The following is a 22421-nucleotide window of genomic DNA, read 5'->3' as shown; positions in this document are numbered from 1 at the left end:
AATCTAGCCCCAGTTGTGGGTGCTGGGCATGTGAAAATCTAGCCCCAAACTCTTAAGAAAACCTGGCCTCACAATGGGATGTGCCCAGCCCTGGAGTTACAAGGTAAAAGCTCCGTTGTAAAGGCCAGTCTATGCTCTGAAATAACACCCGGCAGATTCTAAGGTCAGTTCTTTACTCCTTCACTGGAGCAAGTTGTTGCGATGAAGCCAAACGATGTAAAACTCCACTAACCTAAACTAACTAATGAATCGAAACTCAGCTCAGAGTCTCAGCACAGCCCGGTGATGGCAGCTCTTCGGAGGGAGCGTTACAGTGAAGGGGGAAGCAGGATTTCATTGTCCGCTGACTAAGGTTTTTGTCAGTTGCCATGTGGCTACTCGGCCATCACCACCGCGTTCAAGTGACGATGAAACCGCAGCTTTCTCCACTGAAAACGCCCGAGGACACCTGGAAATTCAGCACGCCGCTTTTTCTGCCTGTGACATACGGCTGGTCTCCCTAACAAGGAACCAGTCTGAGCGCTGGTAACGCCCCTGGAATGCCCTTAACCAGCACGCTCACCGGGCCGGGGACCAGTGGCAGTTCAGGCCGGTTCACCAAGGCACGGGGGTTGGAATCCGTTATGGTGCGTCTGAAACTCTAGCCTGTGATTAGTGGCTCTCTAAGAATTGGCAGCATCTGACCTGCTGTTAGGTTAAGCCTGACGAGATCAGCTAATTATCGGCTCCTTCCCCCCGAGAGCAAGAAAAGCGCAGGACGGTTTGCCTTGCCTGGGCAAAGTCCTCTTCCGGCAGTGAGAGCCCGCGGAGGGGGAGGAATGGGTGCCACAGGACCTGCAGGCCCAGGGGATGGGAGTGTGGCACTGCAGGGAACACACACGTTGCTGGGCCAGGAGCTCAGCAGTTCCAGTCCCCCCAGGGTGACATGTTAGATAAGGCCCCAGTATCTGGTAGCTGCCCAGAGATGCACTAGCCCCCCCCCCCCACCTTGCTATTGCACGACACAGGAATCACCAGCTCTGTGCTGTGGGCCCGGGGACAGGGCCCCGGCTCTGGCAAAGCGGTACCTGGCCTGGCCGTCCTGCTGGCGCTGCTCCCGATGCTGTCCCCTCGCGTGAGGATGGAGATGCCGCTGAAGCTGCTGGCTTTCGTGACGGGCGGGCGCAGGTTGCGGATGGAGCTGTCCGAGTCTGTGCTGCTCCACGGCCGGGGCTCCAGCGACTTCAGCTCGCTCTCTGTGCTGCTCTGACGGCTGCCCGAGGCCCGGTTCAGAGCGTCCCGGTTCCCCCTGCAGAGACCACGGCGGTTACACGGCCTCTCCCGGCAGAGGGGAGCAGGCGAACGAGAGCGAGCGGCGGCAGGTGTTCTGGAGCCCGGCACGCCGGCACCAGACACGGGAAATGGGTGGTGCAGGGCTGCGGGAGTCCCCGGGGCTTTCCCAATGGCCTCGCTCGCACGGCTGCTTGGGAACGAACAGCCCAGAGCCCGCTGATCCGCTGACAAGCCGCCCCGAGAGCAGGACTGGGCTGGCTCTGGCCAGAGATCCATGCACCCGGCTAACCCCCTCCTCACACCAGGAGCTGAAGGGGACGTCTACACTGCAGCTGGGGGCGAGCCTGGGCAGACAGACTCCCGCTGGTGCACTGAAAAGAGCTGGGTGGAGACTCGGGCTGGCTAGCCAAGCTCAAGCCCACTCTTCCCCCCGGGTCTGAGCTTGGGCGGCCAGCCCAAGCCTCTGCTGGTGCTGCTCCGTCCACACCGCTATTTGTAGTGTGCTCGGTCCAGCTGCAGGGCAGACATACCCTGATGGTCAAGCTCTCAGACCCTCCCCTTCTGAGGCAGACACTGGCCTAGACCCCGGTGGGGTCTGCTCCCACGTACACTAACACCCCCCCAGCTCAAGGGCCTGTCACTCTGCAGCAGGGCCCTCCAGCCGTCCTGCCCCCAGAGGAAGGGTCACCGTGAAGGTGAGTGTGACAGCATGGGGCAGCGGAACCAGAAGCAGTCCCTGGGGAATTGTCACAAACGCCATCCGTCCGGAGAGAGAGGCTTTGCGGGCTCGCCCCGACGCACAATCAGAGCTGAACTAATGGGCATCCCCTCGGCCTCTGGGCTGGGAGCCCGGACCCAAGAGGCAAAGAGGGGGAATTGTGCAAAACCAAGAGGGCATGAATGGGTGCCACGAGGCCATGCCTCGGGAGGGGCGGGGCTTTCATTGAGTTGTGTCACCCGTCGGAACACCGGCTCCAGCTGATCGGGACCCCCCCAAGCTGCAGCTGCTCCCCACCCTGGTGTTTTGGCTATGCAGGCTCCAGAGCAGAGCCCACCTCCTCTTCCCGGCTCCCAGCCATGGGGTGATAATGCACATTGCACATGACACACTGGTACGAGTGGGAGCTCGACGTCTACAGCAGAGGGGGCGGACTGGTGAAGCCGCAGCACCTCGGGGGGGGGGGACAGTGGGGGCAAATAACCAGCTAAGCAAAGTATACGCAGCTTCTGGACACCACAGCCGGTGCCCTCCGCGGCCCTCGCTTGGCCGACAGCCGGGGAACCAGAGTTGCTTTGTTTCTAACGGCTGAAGGTCGTGCTGGTGGGAGGCTGAACCGTCTCATTACAGCAAGGGCAGGGGCCGGACGAGCTTCCAACACCCCCACCCCCCTCGGCATCCCTCCCATCCCATTCGGGATGGGGAGCCCTTTTGGAGCTACGGAGGAGGGAGCTGGAGGGAGTCTCCCTTCAATCCTCTGTCGCAATCCCCCCGATTCCTTTGGCCGGGTGAGAACATCTGCCAGCCATCCCAGACCTGACCCTGCCTGGCCCCGATGACCTACAGCTGGATAGGTTCCAGATTCTCCCTTGCTAATACCCTGAGCCATTCCGCAGTGCCCACGTCCGAACCCTGCCCCACAGCAACTGCCCGTCAGTGCTGTCTCCTGCCGTGCCCTCACTAGTCTCGCTACAGCTCGAGCTCCGGGAGCATTCATTAGCACCGAGCGCTTCGCAGTGAATCTGTTAATTAACAGCACGAAGAGAACGTTCTGAAACGCTGAACTGGCAGCAGCGTTCATTGGAACCTTGCACATTAAGGAGCACGGGGACCTGCCGTTCCCCTGCTGCCCCCACAGCCCTGACGCTCCAGCCCCTCCCTGAACGTCGCTGCCCCGATGGCGGTGGCGGAAAGCCGAGATTACAGGAACCGCCACGTGGGAGGGGATAAAGATGAATCCCAAGCGGCTGTTCGGCTTCTTGGAGCATGCTGCAAGCACAGCGGCCTGAGATGCCACCGCGGCGCTGCACGACGGGTGGGCTCGGCTTCCGTGCCCAAGGGGCCCTGAGGTCTGGCGACGGGGAGTGAGCGAGACAGAGCCGGGCACTGAATGACAGCAGGCGACAGTACCGCCAAGCTCCAGGTCAGTCCAGCTCCCCGCAGACAAGGGCCATGGCCTGCGGGACTGAGGACGTAGGCCCCGAAGTCCTTAGGCCCTTCTGAAACTTTGTACCCCCCTCTCTGAAAAGCCCCCGTCACACGCAGGGCTCACACCTGCAGCCTCCCAGGGACCGGGGAGTGTGCGAATGGGCCATGCACACTCAGCTGTTGCCTAGAGGCCCGCTCCTGCCACCCTCCGGCTGCTGGGGGAAACGTAGCTCTGCGTTTGCCTAGGCCAGCAGCTCCCAAACGTTCCTGGTTCGCTTACCACCTTCAAACCTGGGGAACAGCCCGGCCGGTGCACCAAGCGCCCACAGCCCTGGCCTAGCCTGTCTGCTCTGCAGGTCCCCAGAGCCCTTAGGGCTCTTAATCTGGCCCCTTTTGTCAGAAGGAACCGTCCGTCCGTTAAAAGAAATCAACCGAAAATGCGGCTGAAGTGGATTCCCTGGGCTCTGTGCAGCAACGCCTGGGGAACGTGTACCGCCAGGGCTCAGCCCCCCCAAACACCACCACCACCAGGACGAAACACCGATGCACGTGTGATGAGATGCTAATTTGATCCCTGCTTAGACAGCTGGGGTTTATCACCGTGAGAACGCAGGTGTCAGAGGCAGGTGGGACCATGTGGCTCGTGAAGTGTTATGATCCGACGAGCCTTTCGCCTCCCCTGTGACCCTTCAGCCCTTGTTTGGAATGAATCAGCAAAAACGACTCCGCAGCAATTTAGTTTGGGAGACAAAAAAAACAACGGATGTTGCAAAAGATACGACTCAAAGGACTCCACAAGCAGCCATGCATGGGGCGAGCTCACGCTGCAGAACAACGTACGCAAGAAACCACACAGAGGTACCTAAAAATCTGCCTCCTTTTGTGAGAGCTAGCAGAAAAGCCTTCCTTGGCGAGTCTGTTGGTTAACATCAGAGAAAAGCATCGTTACAGGGTTACCGTGGCCTCCCCTGAGAAAGCTACAGGCGTGGCCGTGAAGCATGCTGGATGGTACTAACCTGCTGTCGTTTAGATAGCCGTTCTGACCAGTCTAGTGGAGGGCAGGGTGGAGACGAGGAGGGGAAAAGAAAAGGGAAAATAACCGATAAGGCAGCAGCATTGGCACATTACAAACAAAGGGGCGTCTGAACGCGGAGGGGGCTAGACGGGGCTGGGCTTGGGATCGGGCTGCGTCATGCTCCTGAGTTACTCTGGCTCTCCAAGCCACTGGACACATTGCACTTCTGTCTAGGTTCTTATTCCAGGGCCATCCCCGGAGCATCAGGTACCTTTTCTAGCTCCTTCCTCCCCACGATGCCCCAGCACTTCACAGACCCCCAGTGCTAGAGAGCACTGGTCTATAAACCGGCTGACACAGCATGGAGAGAAGAAGGGACTCGCTCCTCATCACACACAGAAGAGAACCCAGGAGTCCTGATCACTCCCTGGCCCTGCTCCAACCACTAGGCAACGCAGCAGTGCTTTCATAGTTCCCACAGTCTCTAGCACGTCAGTGGCTCACACCCGGCAGCGTCGCCCGAGTTCAGCATGTGGCTCCCGACAAGGCACGCTGAACGCTGCGTGCGGAGTCATTCGATTTCCTACCCTCTGCTCAGACGCAGCCCCACCGGCTGGAGGTTGCACGGTCGTTTCCCGAGGGCCACTAGACAATGACTCCCCCCGGGCCACCGGCCAGTAGCACTGCCTAGCTCCCGGAGCGCTGTATCCTGCTCTCCGCTTGGCCAGAAGCCCGGCAGCTCCCAGCAGGGCTTGGCACAGGGTCTCTTCAGCGCTCCGGGACCCCTCGGGGGGAGGGGGGGGTGTGGCAGGTAAAGCCAGGAGCAAGTTATTAACCAGCCCAGACGCAGATTAGCATTGGGAACGGTCACTAAATCCAACCCCTCCTGTTTGTCCTGGCACAAGAATCCTACCCAGGGCATGCGGCTAACAGGCACTGCTCAGCACGGCCTCTATCGCACCACTGCACTGCCCCCGCCCGCACCCCACTTCCGCCCTGTAACCTCCCCAGGGGGCCGGATTGCTACCTCCAGCAGCTGCCTCTAGGGAGCAAATTCCTTGAGGAACTTCCACTCCAGGTGGCCACTTAGCAAAAGAAAGAAAAACACCCGCGAACAGCCCCATCCTGGAAGGCGCAGACACGTGGGTGCGGTCAGTATTCCCTCCCCTGCTAGCTCAGCATGGCTACATTAGAAACGGGGGCCAGGAGATTTTGTGTACCCAATTGGAGCCGACTGAAAAGGGCCGGATTCCCAGAGAGTGGGTGCTCTGCCCTGTCTGAAAAGCAGGTGTCAAGTGGGGCCCCCGGAACCACCAGCCACTTTCAAAAAATCTCCCCCGCCCATGACACTGCACCTCATATTACTATGATATGGTTATAGCATAATTATGAGGCATTTCATGCAAGATAAGTCATGTGAGGTGCCATTGGAAAAGTGATGATTTGCTGAATAGGATTATCCTATTTGTGTGCAGGTGTCATTTTTGTCTCTGAAGTTATGGATATTGACTATGGATCTGTACTTCAAATGTAGTTACGCCTGGGTGACGCCCACTCGGCAAGATGTTTTCAGTCTAGAGAGCTGGTTGGGAAGGGCCCATTCAGGACAATGAGCCACTAGGGAGAACAATAGGCCTGAGGAGAAGCCTATCTCCTACCTGGGGAACCTTCCTGAGAACACTCCACACAGCCTGTGAGTCATGGCTGCCATGCCTCTACGAGGACATGTGACCAGGCCACAGGATGCTGGACTCCATCTTGGGATGTCAGTATTTTCCCACAGTCTGGTCTGGGAACCAAGCTTTGAAACAAAGGGTTCCCGCCATATGCTAAAGCTACATAAGGCAGCGAGTGACATCAGCTGGGGTTCACAAGAAGACTCCTGGAAACACCCGAGGAACAAGGACTGCACTGGGGGAAGTGCTGGACCCAGGCTAAAGGGATTTCTAGCCTGTGAATGAAACACCTGGGGATTCCATGCTGTAAAGCAAGTGCAGCTTGGCCCTTAAGGATAGGGTGACCAGATAGCAACTGTGAAAAAATGGGACTGGGGGGGGGGGGGGGGGAATAGGTGCCTGTATAAGAAAAGTCCTAAAAACTGTCCCTATAAAAACAGGACATCTGGTCACTCTACTTAAGGATCTGCAGCCTGCTGGTATCATCTCTTTGGGTGAGAATCTGCTAATTCATATCCAATCCCTTTAGTATATTAAGCTTAGTTTGCGTTTTTTATTTGCTAGGTAATCTGCTTTGATCTGTTTGCTACTCCTTAGACTCACTTTAAATCATCTTTTGTAGTTAATAAACTTGTTTTTGTTTTAATCTAAACCAATGAGCTTTGACTGGAGTGCTTGGGGAAAATCTCTGTTGGTTAGCACAAGTGTGCATTGTTCTCTTCACATTGCGGGAGAGGCGGACCGGGTGTTAAACCCACATACTGGCCAGATCTGACGAGGACAGTACTGCTCCGGCGTCCCAAGCTAGGGAGCTGGTGGTTAGAGAGCCCGTGTGTAACTGCAGCTGGGTGTGTCCCTACCTGTGGGAATGCTGGTGAAAGTGCAGGCTGGAGGGCTTTGCAGCTGGTCACAGCAGCACAGCGTGAGAGGGAGCCCAGGCTGGTGGGTCAGGGGGCTCAGTGGTACCCCAGTTCCAGGTGGCGCCCCGGGGGGGAACCTGTCACACCCCCGTTTCTAACCTAGCGACACTGATCCCGCGCTCAAGAATGACAGGTCAGTGAAATGGCAAACCCACTGCCAGATCCAACCCCCTGAGCCCATACGTCTATTCACATGCCAAAATTATAACAAGCGTGGAGTGGGGGAGGGGGCAGCTGGCGGGGGCATGGAGGGGCTCCAAAGAAAAAGCACCTTGAGAACCAAGAAGGGGGGAAGCTCTGCTAGCAGCCAGCCTTACCTCTCGCGCAAATATCCGCTCTCTGACCCTCTGATACTCCTCTTCTCTCTCTTCTATTGATTTGCTCCTCCTCCCGTCCTGCAATGGGATCCTGATCTAGAGTGACAAGCAGAATTCGGCTGGTTAAACGCTGGCTCCACGCACCCTGAGCGTAGCAGCAAGGGAAGGAGATGTGGCACAGCGCCCGGGGTCTGCACGGTGCTCTGATAACCCGACAAGGTCTCTGCCCCAATCGACTGCTGCTGGCAGGAAACGCTCTGGGGTCTTAATTGGCACACGTGTCCGGGTGGAGCAGAGCAGCTCTAGAACAGTGTTTGAAAGAGAACTGGATAAATTCATGGTGGTTAAGTCCATTAATGGCTATTAGCCAGGATGGGTAAGGAATGGTGTCCCTAGCCTCTGTTTGTCAGAGGGGGGAGATGGATGGCAGGAGAGAGATCACTTGATCATTGCTTGTTGGTCCACTCCCTCTGGAGCACCTGGCATTGACCACTGTCGGTAGACAGGATACTGGGCTAGATGGACCTTTGGTCTGACCCGGTACGGCCGTTCTTATGTTCGGATCAGCTGACTGGAGGGAGATCACAGCTGCAGATGCCGCTTGTGGCTGGAAAGCGCATGCTTCTGTTGCTAAGGGTACGTCCACCTCGGCGACACATACACGTGCTAGCTCTGCTCAAAATCGCAGTTCAGCTGCGACAGCACCGACCACCCAGCTAGGATCTCAGACAAGGTCACACTGGGGCAGCTAGTCCATCCGGCTATTTTTAGAGATCTGGCCGGATGAAAACTAGCATGTGTACATCTACTGGAGCCGGAAATGACACCTCCCAGGTGCAGTGCGGCCGTACCCCAACGCTAAAGGTGGCTGGCGCCATCAGACCCTTCCTGCTTCGAAGCAGAGCCCCACGGCAAGGTAGAGCCAGGTTGCAGAATCCAAAGCGTCAAAGCTCCTCCCCGCTCCTGCACACCCTGTTGCTTGGACTCAAGATCTAGGCCTCATGAGAAGCACAGGAGCAGGGCAGGATCTCGTAAGAAGATGGGAGATTGCACTCACAGGCAATGGCCGTTCTCTGTCCCAAGGAGCTAACCATCTAAAACAAGCATCAAAGCAAGGGCTGAGAACACGTCAAGGGCGCTCCTGGGAGGAGAAGGCTACAGCAGAGAGCAGCAGGAGACGGCTCGTTAGGAAGGATATCTGCCTCTCGCCAAGTTTGATTTCTTCCAGTTTGTAGCCGGCATCCCAAACGCAGGCGGGAAGGAGGTGAGCAAGGGGAGGGTGGGCTGCAAAAGCAAACTCTGAGCGGGGCTGTGAAGCAGCAGAGCGGGGCTGCCTGGCATGAGGGATCAGGCTGCAGGAAGCCACCAGTGTGGAGCTCCCAGGAGGCGAGGGGTCCCTGAGCACGGAGGCTGCATCCCTCCTCTGAGTGAAGGCTCCCTTCTGGCCAGGGATCGAGGGTCCCTGCTGATTTCATTAGCTTACTCGTCTGGCCGCCCTGGCGGGGTTGAGGGGTGACTTTGCAACGGCTCAAGCTCACTGTTCGTCCAGGGGAATTCCTCGCTACTGCACGGCCCTTGGGGGACCTCTAGCACCCTGGGAGCCGAGCCTGCCTGGCAACATGGTGAGGATTGGGGAAAACCCTGGGGGGAGGGGAAAGCATATTAACTCTGAAAGCTCAGTTGGGCAATTCACTGGCAAGGCTGTTAACCATTTCACTGCTGATCATTTAACCAAAGGCCTTTTTTTTTAATTCAGCTAAAACTGCTGGCGGGTTGAGGTCCAGTTTGCTGCAGAGTGCCTGGGGATTTGCCTTCCATCCACTAGCCCCGTGCTGCTGGAAGAGCCAGTGGGGGCCTCTGTGGCAGTTTCCTGGGAGTACAGCTGTGGAAGGAGACAGCACGGACCCAGGAGGGATTTCAAGCTGCCCCCATGCAAGCAGGAACGTCCCCAAACTCACTGATCAAAACACCGGCGGGTTCCATTCCCATTCCCAGGCTACCAAGATGCCAAGAGACACTGAGCAAAGCTCGGCAGTTGCCCCTTCGGCTTTCGGGAAGGGCCTGGACACCTCTCACCCAAACTCACCTGATTATCGTCCCGGTCCATGCTGGCGTCGTCTCGCTTTAGGATGAACCTCTGCGGAAAGTCAACGTTCTTCTCGTCTTTGATGTGCTCGGAGAACCTTTGCTCGGGGCTGCAGGGAGGAAAGACGCCGTCATGAGGGGCAGGCGAAGGTGAACGGGAACCTTCCCTGTGTTCCTCTGCTGCCAGGCAGGCCTGGGGGTGCGAGGCAGAGGAGGTCAGGGCAGAGGTTCCAGGCTGCAAGCCACGGTGCAGGCAGGCTGGGGCATCAGTGCATTCAAGGAAAGGGAAAGCACCCACCCATGTCTGCACTTGGATTTGGGAGGGTGGGTCTCTAGGCTTCCCCCCTCCCCACACCTCTTTAAAGGCCTGTCGGGATGAGGCTGTGAAATATTCCAGGCGTGCTTTGGGGACGGGGTGGGGAGTACGAGGGTGGGGGTTGCTTGGGAGGGGTTTCCCAGCTCTCCCCTCAGCCCCAGGGCTCTCCTTACATCCTGGTGTTACTGGTCTTGTTGATAATGACGGCTTTCCCAGTTTGGTCAACGTTATGGTCCATGCCGAAGTAGGCAGCTACCCTGTGCAAGAGCATCCGGTGATAGGAGGTCATCTGCGGGAACTTCTTGAACTGATTGCTGAGAACAGAAGAGGGGACAGAGCCCTTGTATTCAGACTGCGTTAAACAGACCAGACACAAACAGGGGTCAGCCCAGAAAGACCAGGGCCCCGATTCAACAAAGCATTTAAACATGTGCTTCGGTCTCAGCGACTTCACGCGCCAAAGCAGGGGTGGGATGACTCATGGGCTTAACGCTGCTGAACCGGGACCCAAGGGAAGAAAGACCAGCTGTGTGCCCTGGCCCCGATTCACGCTTAACTTTCATCCAGTGCTTCGTGGCTTTGCTGGATTGGGGCCTCAGGTCAGAAGCTGGTTCCAATGGGAGCTGGGTCAAGCATGGAATTCTTTGACCCTGATCTCCTATGTAAAGCCATTTGAGAGCTCCAGATGACAGCTCCCGACTACACCCACGGGCTGTGTGAAGGGTGGGAGCGCCCCCTGGAGGGACGAGCGCTCTCAAGTGCTCTGGGCAGGAATGAGAGGGGAGTAGGACAGGTCGAAAAGCACTTTGGGTTTTGAGCTGCTGCAGAGCAAGAGGAAAACCCTTAGAAAATCCCTGTTATTTCAAATCTCAGGTCTCCTGTTTAGAGGGGGCCCTACCAAAACAGGAGCATCTTTAAAATGCGTCCTTCAAACAAACAAAGCGGACAGGGTCACGTTCGGACACGTCTGGTGTCTGTGCGAGAGACAGTTCAGGGCTGGGCACTGAGTTCTCGCTCTGACCTCCAGACAGGGAGGGCACCAGCACAGACGCCTGCCCCTGCACCCCAGCTCTGCCCTGCAAGGGGCAGCTCTGGGGGAGAGAGGGCAATGGGTCTGCCTTGCCCCCAGGCTTCTCTGCGAATAAGCTCCTGCCAACAGCTGAGCCGGCCTTTGTGACATGGGCCCCGGGAACCGGCCTGGGACCCAAACTCATTTCACACAGTTGGCGCTTTCAGTCGCTATGACCTGGTCTGGATTCGAACAGCAGCTCGTTCCACGCCCAGGAACGAGCCAGTCTCCCATGGGGCAGGGCTTTCCTGCAGATCTGTGCTCAATTCCCTGCTCTGCCTTCAATTACCCAACTCACCCGCCGTACAGACAAACCTCTGACCTGGGTTTTCCAGGTGTTTCAAGCCCAGGCGAGCTTACATGGCTAGGAGGGGGGGTTAGAGTTTGAGTCTGCTTTAACTCTGGCTGGAACCTGCCCATTTTGCAGTGAGGACAGTGGCTAAGTCTCTCAAGCATGGATAGTCCTCCAATGCCACCTCTCTCCCTCCCCCAAAGGACAGACAAGTTACCCTGGAATTGACACAAGCGACTGGGAAAGAATCCTATAGCGTCTCAGCACAAAGACTCATGGGATATGCCCCAAGCCACACCCAAGCAAATGCAGAACCAATGAGGACCCAGCAATTCGGAGAGGGCTTTGCTGTGAGGATGCTCGCACCCAGGCTAGGCTGACCAGGGAGCCAGACATCCAGATTAACTGGGCAGTGAAGACAGACCCGTGAAGTCTCTCTGTGCCTTACTTCCCCATCTGTGAAACGGGGGGGAACAGCCCTGCCCCGCCACCCAGGACTGTGGGAGGATAAATAGACACATTCAATATTGTCAAGCGCTCAGAGCCGGTGGCAATGGGAGCCGTAGAGCACGGCAGATGGAGCAGGCTGTTTTCAAACCGCTCTCTTATCAGATATGCGTGAGCCTTGTTCTCTTCCCCCGTCAGAGTGAGAGCGCCTCCTACTTCCCAAGTCACCAACCAGCTTCGCTTCATGCAAACTCCGCTGGCCACTTACTTGTTATCGCTAATAAATTCCAGGATCTCCTGTTCTAACTTTAGCAGCATCATTCGATCCCTGTCCAGAAAAAGTGGAGGGGAGAAGAAGAAACCAATCAATCACATTTCGAAGAGGAGAGAAGAACGCAGCTCGTTTCGAGAATTGCAGATTAACACTCCCTCCACCCCCGAGAAACAGGAAGCGCCTGGCATTAGCAAAGCTCCAGGTTATTAAACACGCAGGCTTCGCCCTCCCTCCGCTGCAGAGTATTAAAAAAAAATACATAATCAATGATGAGTCAAGCTTTTCTGTTCACGGCGATCCATTGCTGCATGATGACTGTTTCTGGGACCATTAGATCCTTGCGCCAGTGGTGGCCGTACAGATAGAAACGGCTTGTTATTTTTATGCCTAACCAGGGCTTGGCAGTCGGTCTGATATTGTTTATTACGGATAGGGTGGCAGGCGCTCTACAGACAGGTCTTTGATAGCTATTTAGAGGAGGGATTTGAGAGCAATTAAGGCTCCCTTCCTGCCTGTATTCAAACCAATTATTTTTCCTCCCTCAATTTCAATCCATAATGCACAAGCGTGTCTGTTTCACTAGCCTGCAATAATGAAATGACTGCTCCTCCTGCCTGGGTTTATCAACCTTCTACTGGGGGCCAAGTCCCCCTGAACTTCCAGGTGTGAAACCCACCACCAGGGGGGTTGCGATTTCTGACAGCCCCCCCGCCCCGCATTTTGTCTGCAGTCATGCAAACCCTTCCCTTAATCCAGGGGTGGCCAACCTGAGCCTCAGAAGGAGCCAGAACTTACCAATGTACATTGCCAAAGAGGCACAGTAATACGTCAGCAGCCCCCCGACAGCTCCCCACCTCCAGCCCCCAGCGCCTTCTCCTCCCCCCATGCCTCCTGACTGCTGTGATCAGCTGTTTTGCATGCGCAGGAGGCTCTGGGGGGACAGGGGGGAGTAGGGAGGGCACAGCACGTTCGGGGGAAGGGACGGGGGCTTTGGGGGAAGGGGTGGAGTTGGGGCAGGGCCTGTGGCAGAGCCAGGGGTTGAGCAGTGAGCACCCCCCGGCACATTGGAAAGTTGGCGCCTGTAGCTCCAGCCCCAGAGTCGGTGCCTATACAAGGAGCCACATATTGACTTCTGAAGAGCCGCATGTGGCTCCGGAGCCACAGGTTGGCCACCCCTGCCTTAATCCCTGGAGTGTGGAGCATCGGTTAACAGCATCTTCCTCCCTCCGCTCAATCAACCGGTGGTTTTACCATCTTGCGACCTACCTTGGATTTTTTTTCAGTGTATTTACTAAAAATTCATGCAAATCTATTCCAGTGGAGTCTGTGTATTCTTGGCTGGAATCTGAAACAACAACAGAACAGATTAAGGGAAGCGTCCTGTCTTTTTCTTCAGAGTGTATTCAGCGCCTAGGACTGATCCAGGACTGGGGCTTCTAAGTGCTACATCACCCCTGCCCTCTAGGGCTCTGCAACCATCGCACCCCTTATCCCACCACCTAGATACTTAAGAAATGCATAGGGGAAACTGAGGCACACACACAGTATTCAGAGAAAACATTAAGAACATTCCCACTTCGTCACAGCCGTTCAAAAGGAAGGGAGACTGATCTTGTGATTACAGCACTTGACAGGGACCCAGAACACCTGGGTTCAATTCTTGGCTCTGCCACACACTCCTTCCACGATCGTGAGCAAGTCACAGAATCGCTCTGTGCCTCAGTTTCCCTAGCTGTAACATGGAGGGGGTGATAGTTCCCTAAACCCCAAGGGCGGTGGGAAGATTAAAACAGGAATACACATCAGATGATCTGGTCACCGGGGCCCTATAAGAACCCACAAAGACCCAGAATAAAACAGTTTGCGAAGCATTGCAAACAACAATTAGAGAAGGGAACGGGGAACGTTTTCATTCTAAAAATCTATTTAACATTCAGAGAAATAAAAATCTTCATGCAAAAGTTAAGGAGGCTGAAAAGAAATCTGCAACAGCCCGATGTTCTCAGCGCTACACTGTTAAACAGGTCACCCCCCTGGGCAGTGCTAGTGGGATGCCCTCTAGTGCCCAAACGTGGACGCTTAGAAGCCTTCCACGTGAATGACTTTTGTATCCTAGACCTCAGAGGTCACTTCACCATGAATATCCTTCTTTAAAGTGGTAGCAGAAAAGCCGTACGGGACATTTCACCTGCCCCAACACAGCGGAGCTGGCAGAAGAGCGACTCTCCGCGGCAGGATTTCAGGTATGATTCGCTCTCTGGATGCAAATTTTAAACTTTGCTCTTTCAACCACTTTTATGTCCCGAAATTTTAAAAGAGGGATTTGTATAAAACCTCTGGGTTGGACGTCTCCCAAACCCCCTCTACAGCCCCGTCTCTACTGGTGAGTTTCACAAAGAGAAACTGAAAGCAGGAACTTCTCCGGGGTGGGGTTGTTTGTAGCTGTATCATTCAAAAACATCCAGATCTCCAAGACCATAAAAGGAAGCCACGTGTCACAGCGTCATAGAAACGTCGGCTGGACGGGACCTTGAGGTGTCCGCTAGTCCAGCCCTCCATGCTGAAGCAAGAGTTACTACCCCATCCTGCACTGGGGTGTCCGGTAGAACACATTCCAGTTGACAGGAATGCGCCCCCCTGCAAATGAAGTTATAACAAAACCCCAAAGGACCGTGCCAGTTAACAGAGATCGGCCTCCCTGCACCAATGGCTGAGTCCCGGCTGTCCGAACCCAGGAAACAGGCTCCTGCAGCCCCACGCCAGTGCACTAACCTCTAGAGAGCATTTTCCTTGGTGCCTTCTCCTTATTCTTGTCTTTTTCCTCTTTCTCGGGCCCATCCTTTGTAGACTTCTCCTCCTCCTTGTCCGAGGGGCAACTGACATGCAACTGAATAATGTCCTAGAAATAAGCAAACAGCACTTTGTTGAGCTCAACGCCCCCAAACGTGTCCTTGTGGCTCTTCGGATTCCACGCACGGCGGCTGGCGTGAGCAGCATCAGGGAACGTGCACTTGATAGCTAAGTCACAGAATCACAGGATGGGGGGGGACCTCGATGGTCATCTAGTCCAGTCCCCTGCACTCATGGCTGGAATACGTATTACCCAGACCATTCCTGACAGGTGTTTGTCCAACCTGCTCTTAAAAATCTCCAATGACGGAGATTCCACAACCTCTCTAGGCAATTTATTCCAGGACTTAACCACTCTGACAGTCAGGCAGTTTTTCCTAATGTCCAACCTAAACCTCCCTTGCTGCAATTTAAGCCCATTGCTTCTTGTCCTATCCTCAGAGGTTATGGAGAACATTTTTTTCTCCCTCCTCCTTGTAACGACCTTTTATGTACTTGAAAACTCTTACGTCCCCTCTCAGTCTTCTCTTCTCCAGACTAAACAAACCCAGCTTTTTCAATCTTCCCTCCTAGCTCATGTTTTCTAGACCTTTAATCATTTTTGTTGCTCTCCTCTGGACTTTGTCCAATTTGTTCACATCTTTCCTAAAATGTGGCGCCCAGAACTGGACACAATGCTCCCGCTGAGGCCTAATTAGCACGGAGTAGAGCGGGAGAATTACTTCTCCTGTCTTGCTTACAGCACTCCTGCTAATGCATCCCAGAATGGTGTTTGCTTTTTTTGCAACAGCGTTACACTGTGCACTCATATTTAGCTTTCCCCCAGATCCCGTTCCGCAGTACTCCTTCCTAGGCAGTCATTTCCCATTTTGTATGTGTGCAACTGATTGTTCCTTCCTAAGGGGAGCACTTTGCATTTGTCCTTATTGAAGTTCATCCTATTTACCTCAGACCATTTCTCCAGTTTGTCCAGATCATTCTGAATTGTAATCCTCTCCTCCAAAGCACTTATAACCTCTCCCAGCTTGGTATCATCCACAACCGTTATCTAGGCCATTATCTAAATCACTGATGAAGATATTGAACAGAACCGGACCCAGCACTGATCCCTGTGGGACCCGACTCGATATGCTGCGCTCGGATTCATGTTTGTTTGGGGAGGGCAGTTAAGTTGTTATTTACGATGCCTTTGTACACAAAGCAAATGGCTTGTCTTTATCAGCGAGCTAGTGTGAGTATAAATAGCAGGATAGTCCCGGTAGGATGGGTAGCTGCAGTGAAGGCACGACGCCCCGGTTTCAGGTGGCTTTGTACTCGGCACAGCTCAGCTGTGCTTCTGCTGCCACTTCCTATGCTGCCGTGGCTACACTGCTGTTTATACCAGCTAGTGCAAGAATGTGCCAACGAGCAAGAGAATCGCACCCCTAGCTTGTCCTGTGATGCGACCTAGGAAACGGAGCCATTGCTGGGAGCGGTTCTCCCTTGGACCAGCACTGAAAAAAAGTGCTCACGTTTTCTGATCTGGATAAAGCTTGGCCTACCTGGGCTTCCAAGGGCCCATCCACAAAGGGGCTGGAGGATTCTTCACACACTGCCAGGCTCCTGACCAGCTTGAGCTTCGAATTAGACTGAAATACAAAGAAACACCACATGCGTCTCAAGTGCACTTTGACGTGCGACTAAGCTGCTCACGTCATCAGCGCCAGTTAAACTGCTGCCATCACAATGACATGCCGGCTCAAATGCAAATTCTCCGAGCCAGCAGTAACACATGCAAAAGTAGAGGTTTGGGGGTGTGAGGGCAACAAATTACTCTTTTCTAGAGACCTTAATTGAGACTGACCCCACCACACTTGAGGTGAAAGGCTATTGTGCTAATCCACCGTACCACTTAGCCTCTGTTAGCATGAAATCTCGCCGAGCAGTTACACAGCCTGCTTCCGCCTCTGCAAGCCCACATACCAAATAACCTGCCAAGTGTTAAACCCTGAATAAGGGGCAACCCTGAAACTGACTACGTCTTTCGCAGCAGGAAGTGATGTTTCTGCTTTCCTTGGTTTAACTAAACAGCTGCCATCCCATTTCCACCGTACCTGCCGGCTCGACAACTTCGGGTTCAAAGTAACGCTTTTATAACGCTTCGGACTCTCAGCCCAAAATGTGTCACACAACCACCGAGCTCCTGGGGAGCTCCGGCTCTGGGGAGCAGGGCTGAGCATAGCATGGGCTCTCCCCCACTGTGGGAGGGGGTCACCGGAGCACCAGCCTTCCTGGCTGCTGGATACATTCCCAGATTAAGGCCAGACGGGACCATTAGATCATGTTGTCTGACCGCCACGCAGGGTACTAATGAAGAAAGAGGGATGCCGTTGGGCAGATTATTCCAGCTCTGTTGCTTTGAATTAACCATCCTAAGGCCAGACAGGACCACCCTGATCATCTAGTGTGACCTCCTGTGTAACATGGGCCCTGGGACCTCCCTGAAATCACCCGCTCAAACTACAGCATCTCCTTTAGAAAAACATTCAATCTTTATGGAAAAATCGCCAGTGACCGAGAATCTGCCACAGCTCTTGGGAAGTCATTCCAATGGTTCGTTACCCGCACTGCTAAAAACCTACGCCTTGTTTCCAGTCGGAATTGGTTTAGCTTCAAATTCCAGCCACTGGATTTTGTTAGGCCTTTGTCTGCTAAATCAAGGGAGTGGAGCAGGAAATAGATTAAAATCATATGTGATAGGCCGGCTTGTGCCACAATATTCTCTGAAGAGGAGGGGAAAATAGGTGTAACTAGATGGCTCCAAAACATTATTTTCCATTTATATTTTTCACTCTTATTTTAACTGAGTGAAAATTCACTCCTCCGCTGGGTCAATTGGTAGGTGAATGTCCTTGGTTGGGCAGAACACAGATGTATCCAGGTAAACAGCCACCTCACCAACTAATCGGACAAGCGAATTCCCTTCTGGAGTTTCATAGCCACAGGACTCCGTGGAGGGCACAGACCCAGCTCGGAGAGCGCAGAACAGCCCAGTGGCTTGTCAGGGTCCCTGGGGCTTGAGCGCAGGCTGTCAGTGTAATAAGAGAGAGCAAAACAGGCCAGCGAGGTGTCCAAACAGCTGCTGCGCTTGGCTCGAGGAGGCGGGGAGAGGGTAGCTGGGGAACTGGCTTAATGGCCGTTTCCAGAAGCGCTAACTGGAGGATTGTGGAGTTCTGGGGTCACTGTGGGACTGTAGCTCAGCGCTCCCACAGAAGGCAGGCCGGGAGGGGAGGGGAGGGGGGAGGTCTCCTACCTTGGCTCTTTTTCTGGCGTGTCCATGATTTGAAGTCCGCCTCTGTGGGGAGAGGAAAGAGAAAGCGAGAGGTTTAATCTGAACCTACGCCATGCTGTATAAACCGGTTTGCTACAGTGACACACCACAGGGCCGCCCAAACCCCACCGCGTACGCAGCACGTTCCAGGCCAAACCTCTCTGGTGGCAACAGAAGCAAGCGGATCCAAAAGGAGGCAGCACAGATGGTCGCCCACAGCCGCCTGTCAGACCCGAAGAGGCAAACCATTCGCAGAGGAATCAGCCGACGGGCTCAGACCCCTGGTCCATCTAGCGCAGTTAAGTATGCCCATCTCCGCCAGTGTACGGCACCTGGTGCTTCAGAGGAGGGTGCAAAAAAAGCCCCCAGTAGCAGGTGTGGGATAATCTGCCCCCACTTCAGGTCTAATCCTGGTCTCTAATAATTAGAGATTATTTTAAACCCTGAAGCACAAGGTTAATCTCCCTTCACAAATTTGTCATCATGAATTATAAAGCCAATTGAAGCTCCTTGGGACCTGGGTAGGCCTGATCACCAGGCCTGTGACGAGGCCCCAGCCGAAGACTGAACAGGAGCATGAAATGAAAGGTCGTAAATCCAGCCTGTCTGCGGCCCCCTCCTCGCCCCAGCCCGGAGTCTGAAACTTGCACATGGCAGATGTTTAGCGCCGGCTTCCTCTAGCACCCCAGGAGCAGAACAACTTTCCTGCTGAGAGATGGTTCAATGAGATATTCCACGGAGAGACGAGAGGAGTATTATGACTGGCTGCCGTGTGGCAGGATATGAAAGAGACAAGGTGGGTGAAGTAATTTCTTTTATTGGACCAACGTCTCATTCACCAACAGACATCGACCCAATAAAAGATATTGCCTCTCCCACCTTGTCTTCCCAGTGTAATAATGAAACATTATTTACTCGCGCTGGGGAGTGGGTATGTGTATGTGATGGGGCCGGCTGGAGTGGAAACAATACCTTCTTTATAGTTCACCCTCAACAGATGTGAAGTCTGGCCACAGTGGGTTCAGAATCTGCCTTCCAGGCCCTATGAAGAACTAGCCTTTCAGAACCCGCCACCTGTCGCAGCCCTCGGAAGCAGAGACACACACAGAAGAGAAGTACAAGAAGCGGATATTAACATTTCCCCATCGTACGCACAGCAAGTTCCCAGGAAGCGCCCGGATTGATTTGTCATTGAAATGACGCAGGTCTGAGAAGTCAGCGCGAGGATTCCGACCCCTACCTCGCTAAGCCAGGACAGTTAGACGGGGACGTACTGCCTAAGTCTGCCTGGGAAGGTTTCCTTTCTAGAAGAGCTTTTCTCAGCGTAACAACCCAAATCTCCGATAAAAGTCGAAGCCCCTCATTCTGCTTCGGCACCGTACTGCGTCTGTCTGATGCCAGCTTGAAGGAGAACGGCTGCAGAGCGATAAGAGGATTGCAGGCCGCCGGGACAGAGAGGTGGGGTCTAGCAAACGCTCTCCAAACCACTCCCAGACTCAGACCACAGGCCATGAGATAACTTTGCTATAGAGCTTCGTGCAAGAAGATTCTCTGGAGAGGGATCACTTAGTGCTCACCACCTCTTCAGGGAAGCCAGGGAGCTCTCACTCCTTTCTGTCCACTATGCTCCCAATGCAGGTTTCCCTCCACTGGCTCCCACAGCGAGGAGTCGAGTCTCACGCAGACCTAAATTGTCTGGGCTCAGGGGAGGACCTTTCTGGTGTCGACTGTGCATGTGCTTTCGGGTGACGCTCCTGTTTCACTCACCGTTCAGCAGCCAGGGCTGTGGTTGGGATCAAAAGTCTGTCAATTTACCGCCTCGGGCTTTCGCCAGACCACAGCACAGAGTCTGTCTTATACAGAAAGATCCCGAGTCCAAACAGTAACCACGAAAACCCTTCACGTCGCCCATGGAAATGTGCAAACGGTGACTCGGGAGCAGCTGCTGGGGAGGGACAGGCTGGGAAATCGAGGAGAAAAGTCTTTTCCCTGCCCGGCCCAGCCTCCCAGAGCGTCACTCGGGATAGCATGAAATGCAGAGCTCCGCAACGCTTCAGAAGCAGCGTCTTTAGGTGGCGCAAAGAACAAGGCTTCAGGAGCTCGGACACTGTCTCGTCATTTCCCTGTCTGTCTGCGTCCGCCTGTTGTCTCTTGTCTTACACGTAGATTGTCAGCTCTTTGGGGCAGAGGCTGGTTTTTTGTCCTGTGTTTGTACAGCGCCTGGCACAGTCGGGTCGTGGACCATGCCTGGGGCTCCTAAGGACTCCGATACGTGCAGTAAATCAGGTTGTCAGCACAGGGGGGGCACACAGGCCAGGTCTGAGCCTTCTCACTCAAGTCAGAGAAGCAGGGTGCCTTTCACCATCTAGACAGATCCCTTTACGACAAGTTTCAGCAGCACCCACTGTCACAAGCAGCCCCCTCTGCACTTCTCCAGCCGGGTCATGGGGGCACGTCTCCGTGCTCTGCAAACCTGCAGGAAGCCTCACGACCCCCCGGGAAGCAGTGAGGCAATATCGCCACCTCGACTGCAGTCACGGGCCCACTGAGGGAAGGCTCGGAGCTCGACTGTCAGAGCGCCCTCTGCAAATCGGCCCTGCCCCCAGGTCACCCCCCCACACACTGCTCCTTTCGCAGGCCTCGTCTCCAAACGGTGGTATTTTATTTGGCCGTCTTACTTTTCCTCCCTTAATATCAGCTGCAGCCGTGGCTTCTCTTTGCGGTACCCTCCTGCGATCTGACGCAGCCGAAGTTCTCCCCACCACCAGCTTGCAGAGCAGCTCGGCGATGAGGTCTCGTAAAGAAGCCGATCATCTGCCTGGCGCTGGGCGCTCCCACGTCGCGGGAGCTGACGGAGCGCGCTCGGTTGCGATAGCTCCCGGAGGCAGAAACCTGCAGCAAATGCCATCTGACACATCTCCATGTCAGAAGCCACGCAGCGGAGCTCAGGACCAGGCTCGCAGGGCCCGCTTATAGACATCCTGGATCGCAGCTCGGCGGGACCATGAGGCTCAGCCGGGCCGCTGGCACTGAGCGGGAGCTGTGCTGAGTGGAGTGGGGACTTTCCCTGAATGCGCAAGACAGACAAACTCCTTTAAAAATGAGCTGGCTGGGAGCTGCCAGAAGAGACGCCCCTCTGCAAGGAGCTCTGTCCTCTCAGCCAAAGTCCAAGCCTAGAAAAGCGAACGAGTCATTTAACGAGCAAACGCCCGCTAAACCCAGAGGTGAAGGGAATGGCCAAAGGGCTCAGCGCCCTTTCCACAGGCCGACCCCTAGAACTGGGGGGCCACCCTGCTGCAAGGGCTGATCCCGTCAGAGATGCCACAACTCCACTTAGCAGGACCACAAGGAGCAGAGTGGCGAGAGGTACCTGAGGTTGGGACAGGGTTATTGGAAGCAGTGGGACAAGCCGAGGGCCAGGTGAGCTCTGAGCAGGGTCCCAAGACAGGCAATGACTCAACAGCACCTGCTGCCATAGCAATCAAGGGGAAATGAATCACAGTGGCGGGGTGTCAATTGTTGCTGCCTCATTTGGAGCTGGACAAACCCCCTCCTACTCCATTCATCTTAAAGTGGCGGCGTCCTGGCCTATTTCTGCACAGCGATGGCGCTTGTATGCCAGTTTATATAGGAAATCTAGCGCCAGGCACTGGATTTCAAGCGCAGAATCACGCCGTGTATCATCCCAAACACGTTACCATCACAGCGACTACCATCCAGCAGCAAGGCCAGTGTTCCCCCCCCCTTCAGGGTGAAGTACAACGGAAGCACCTTGAAGTGGAACGTTACCACAAATCGCCGTGTTTCGCACACAGATGGATGCAGCTTCAGCAAGATCCATTTTGGGATCTTTCCAAACCTTCCCTTCCATGCCAACCTTGCGAGCCTGTTCTGAGAAAGCTGGCGTCTATACCCTGGTGCCTTTCTCAACGTGCTTGACAAGTCCACGCTCTAGGCCAGCTGGCGCCAGTCGGTCTGTATCTCAGTAGTGCCTAGAGACCACAACTGTGATCGGGCCCCATTGTGCTAGTCATTGTATGGGGCACACAGTAAGAGACAAGTCCTGCCCCGAAGAGCTTACAGGCTAAATAGACGTAACAGACAGGAGAAAGAGGCACAGAGAGGGGACGTGACTTGGTGGTTACTCCAGTGGTTTCGCTGGAGCTATGCTGATTTCCACAAGCTGAGGATCTGGTTCCCTCGTTGAATTCCAAACTCACCCACTTCCTGCAAGAGGGTTGGCTTGTTAAAGAAAACCCCGAGATGATACAATTCAGCTCAAAACTTGGGTTCCTCCCTGAGGACTGCTCAGCCCACACACAATATCCTCTCTGTCTCTCTACAGAGCCACTCCCTCTTTTCCTTACACCCATCTGGGCAGGATACTGAACCACCCGCCTCAGCGAGACAGCAAAACCCGCATAACCCTTTC

At 54.7% G+C, this 22421-nt stretch overlaps 1 protein-coding gene across 1 annotated transcript in view; it reads right to left on the bottom strand.

The window, feature by feature from the left end:
• R3HDM2 (R3H domain containing 2) overlaps positions 1–22421 on the bottom strand; it is a 106206-nt gene that overhangs the window by 22855 nt on the left and 60930 nt on the right. The window contains exons 3-13 of the mRNA XM_026659275.1: positions 17972–18013; positions 16221–16307; positions 14602–14728; positions 13096–13174; positions 11824–11883; positions 9921–10061; positions 9433–9541; positions 7347–7442; positions 4435–4466; positions 4281–4334; positions 1068–1288 (exon numbers count right to left, since the gene is read on the bottom strand). Coding sequence (XP_026515060.1) covers positions 1068–1288; positions 4281–4334; positions 4435–4466; positions 7347–7442; positions 9433–9541; positions 9921–10061; positions 11824–11883; positions 13096–13174; positions 14602–14728; positions 16221–16307; positions 17972–18013 — 1048 coding nt within the window. The remainder of the gene's footprint in view (positions 1–1067; positions 1289–4280; positions 4335–4434; positions 4467–7346; positions 7443–9432; positions 9542–9920; positions 10062–11823; positions 11884–13095; positions 13175–14601; positions 14729–16220; positions 16308–17971; positions 18014–22421) is intronic.

The sequence above is a fragment of the Terrapene carolina genome, unplaced genomic scaffold (genome assembly GCF_002925995.2).
Source record: "Terrapene carolina triunguis isolate 2854851 unplaced genomic scaffold, T_m_triunguis-2.0 Scaffold616, whole genome shotgun sequence".
Classification (NCBI taxonomy): domain Eukaryota; kingdom Metazoa; phylum Chordata; order Testudines; family Emydidae; genus Terrapene; species Terrapene triunguis.
This window is presented reverse-complemented; position numbering and strand designations above follow the sequence as displayed.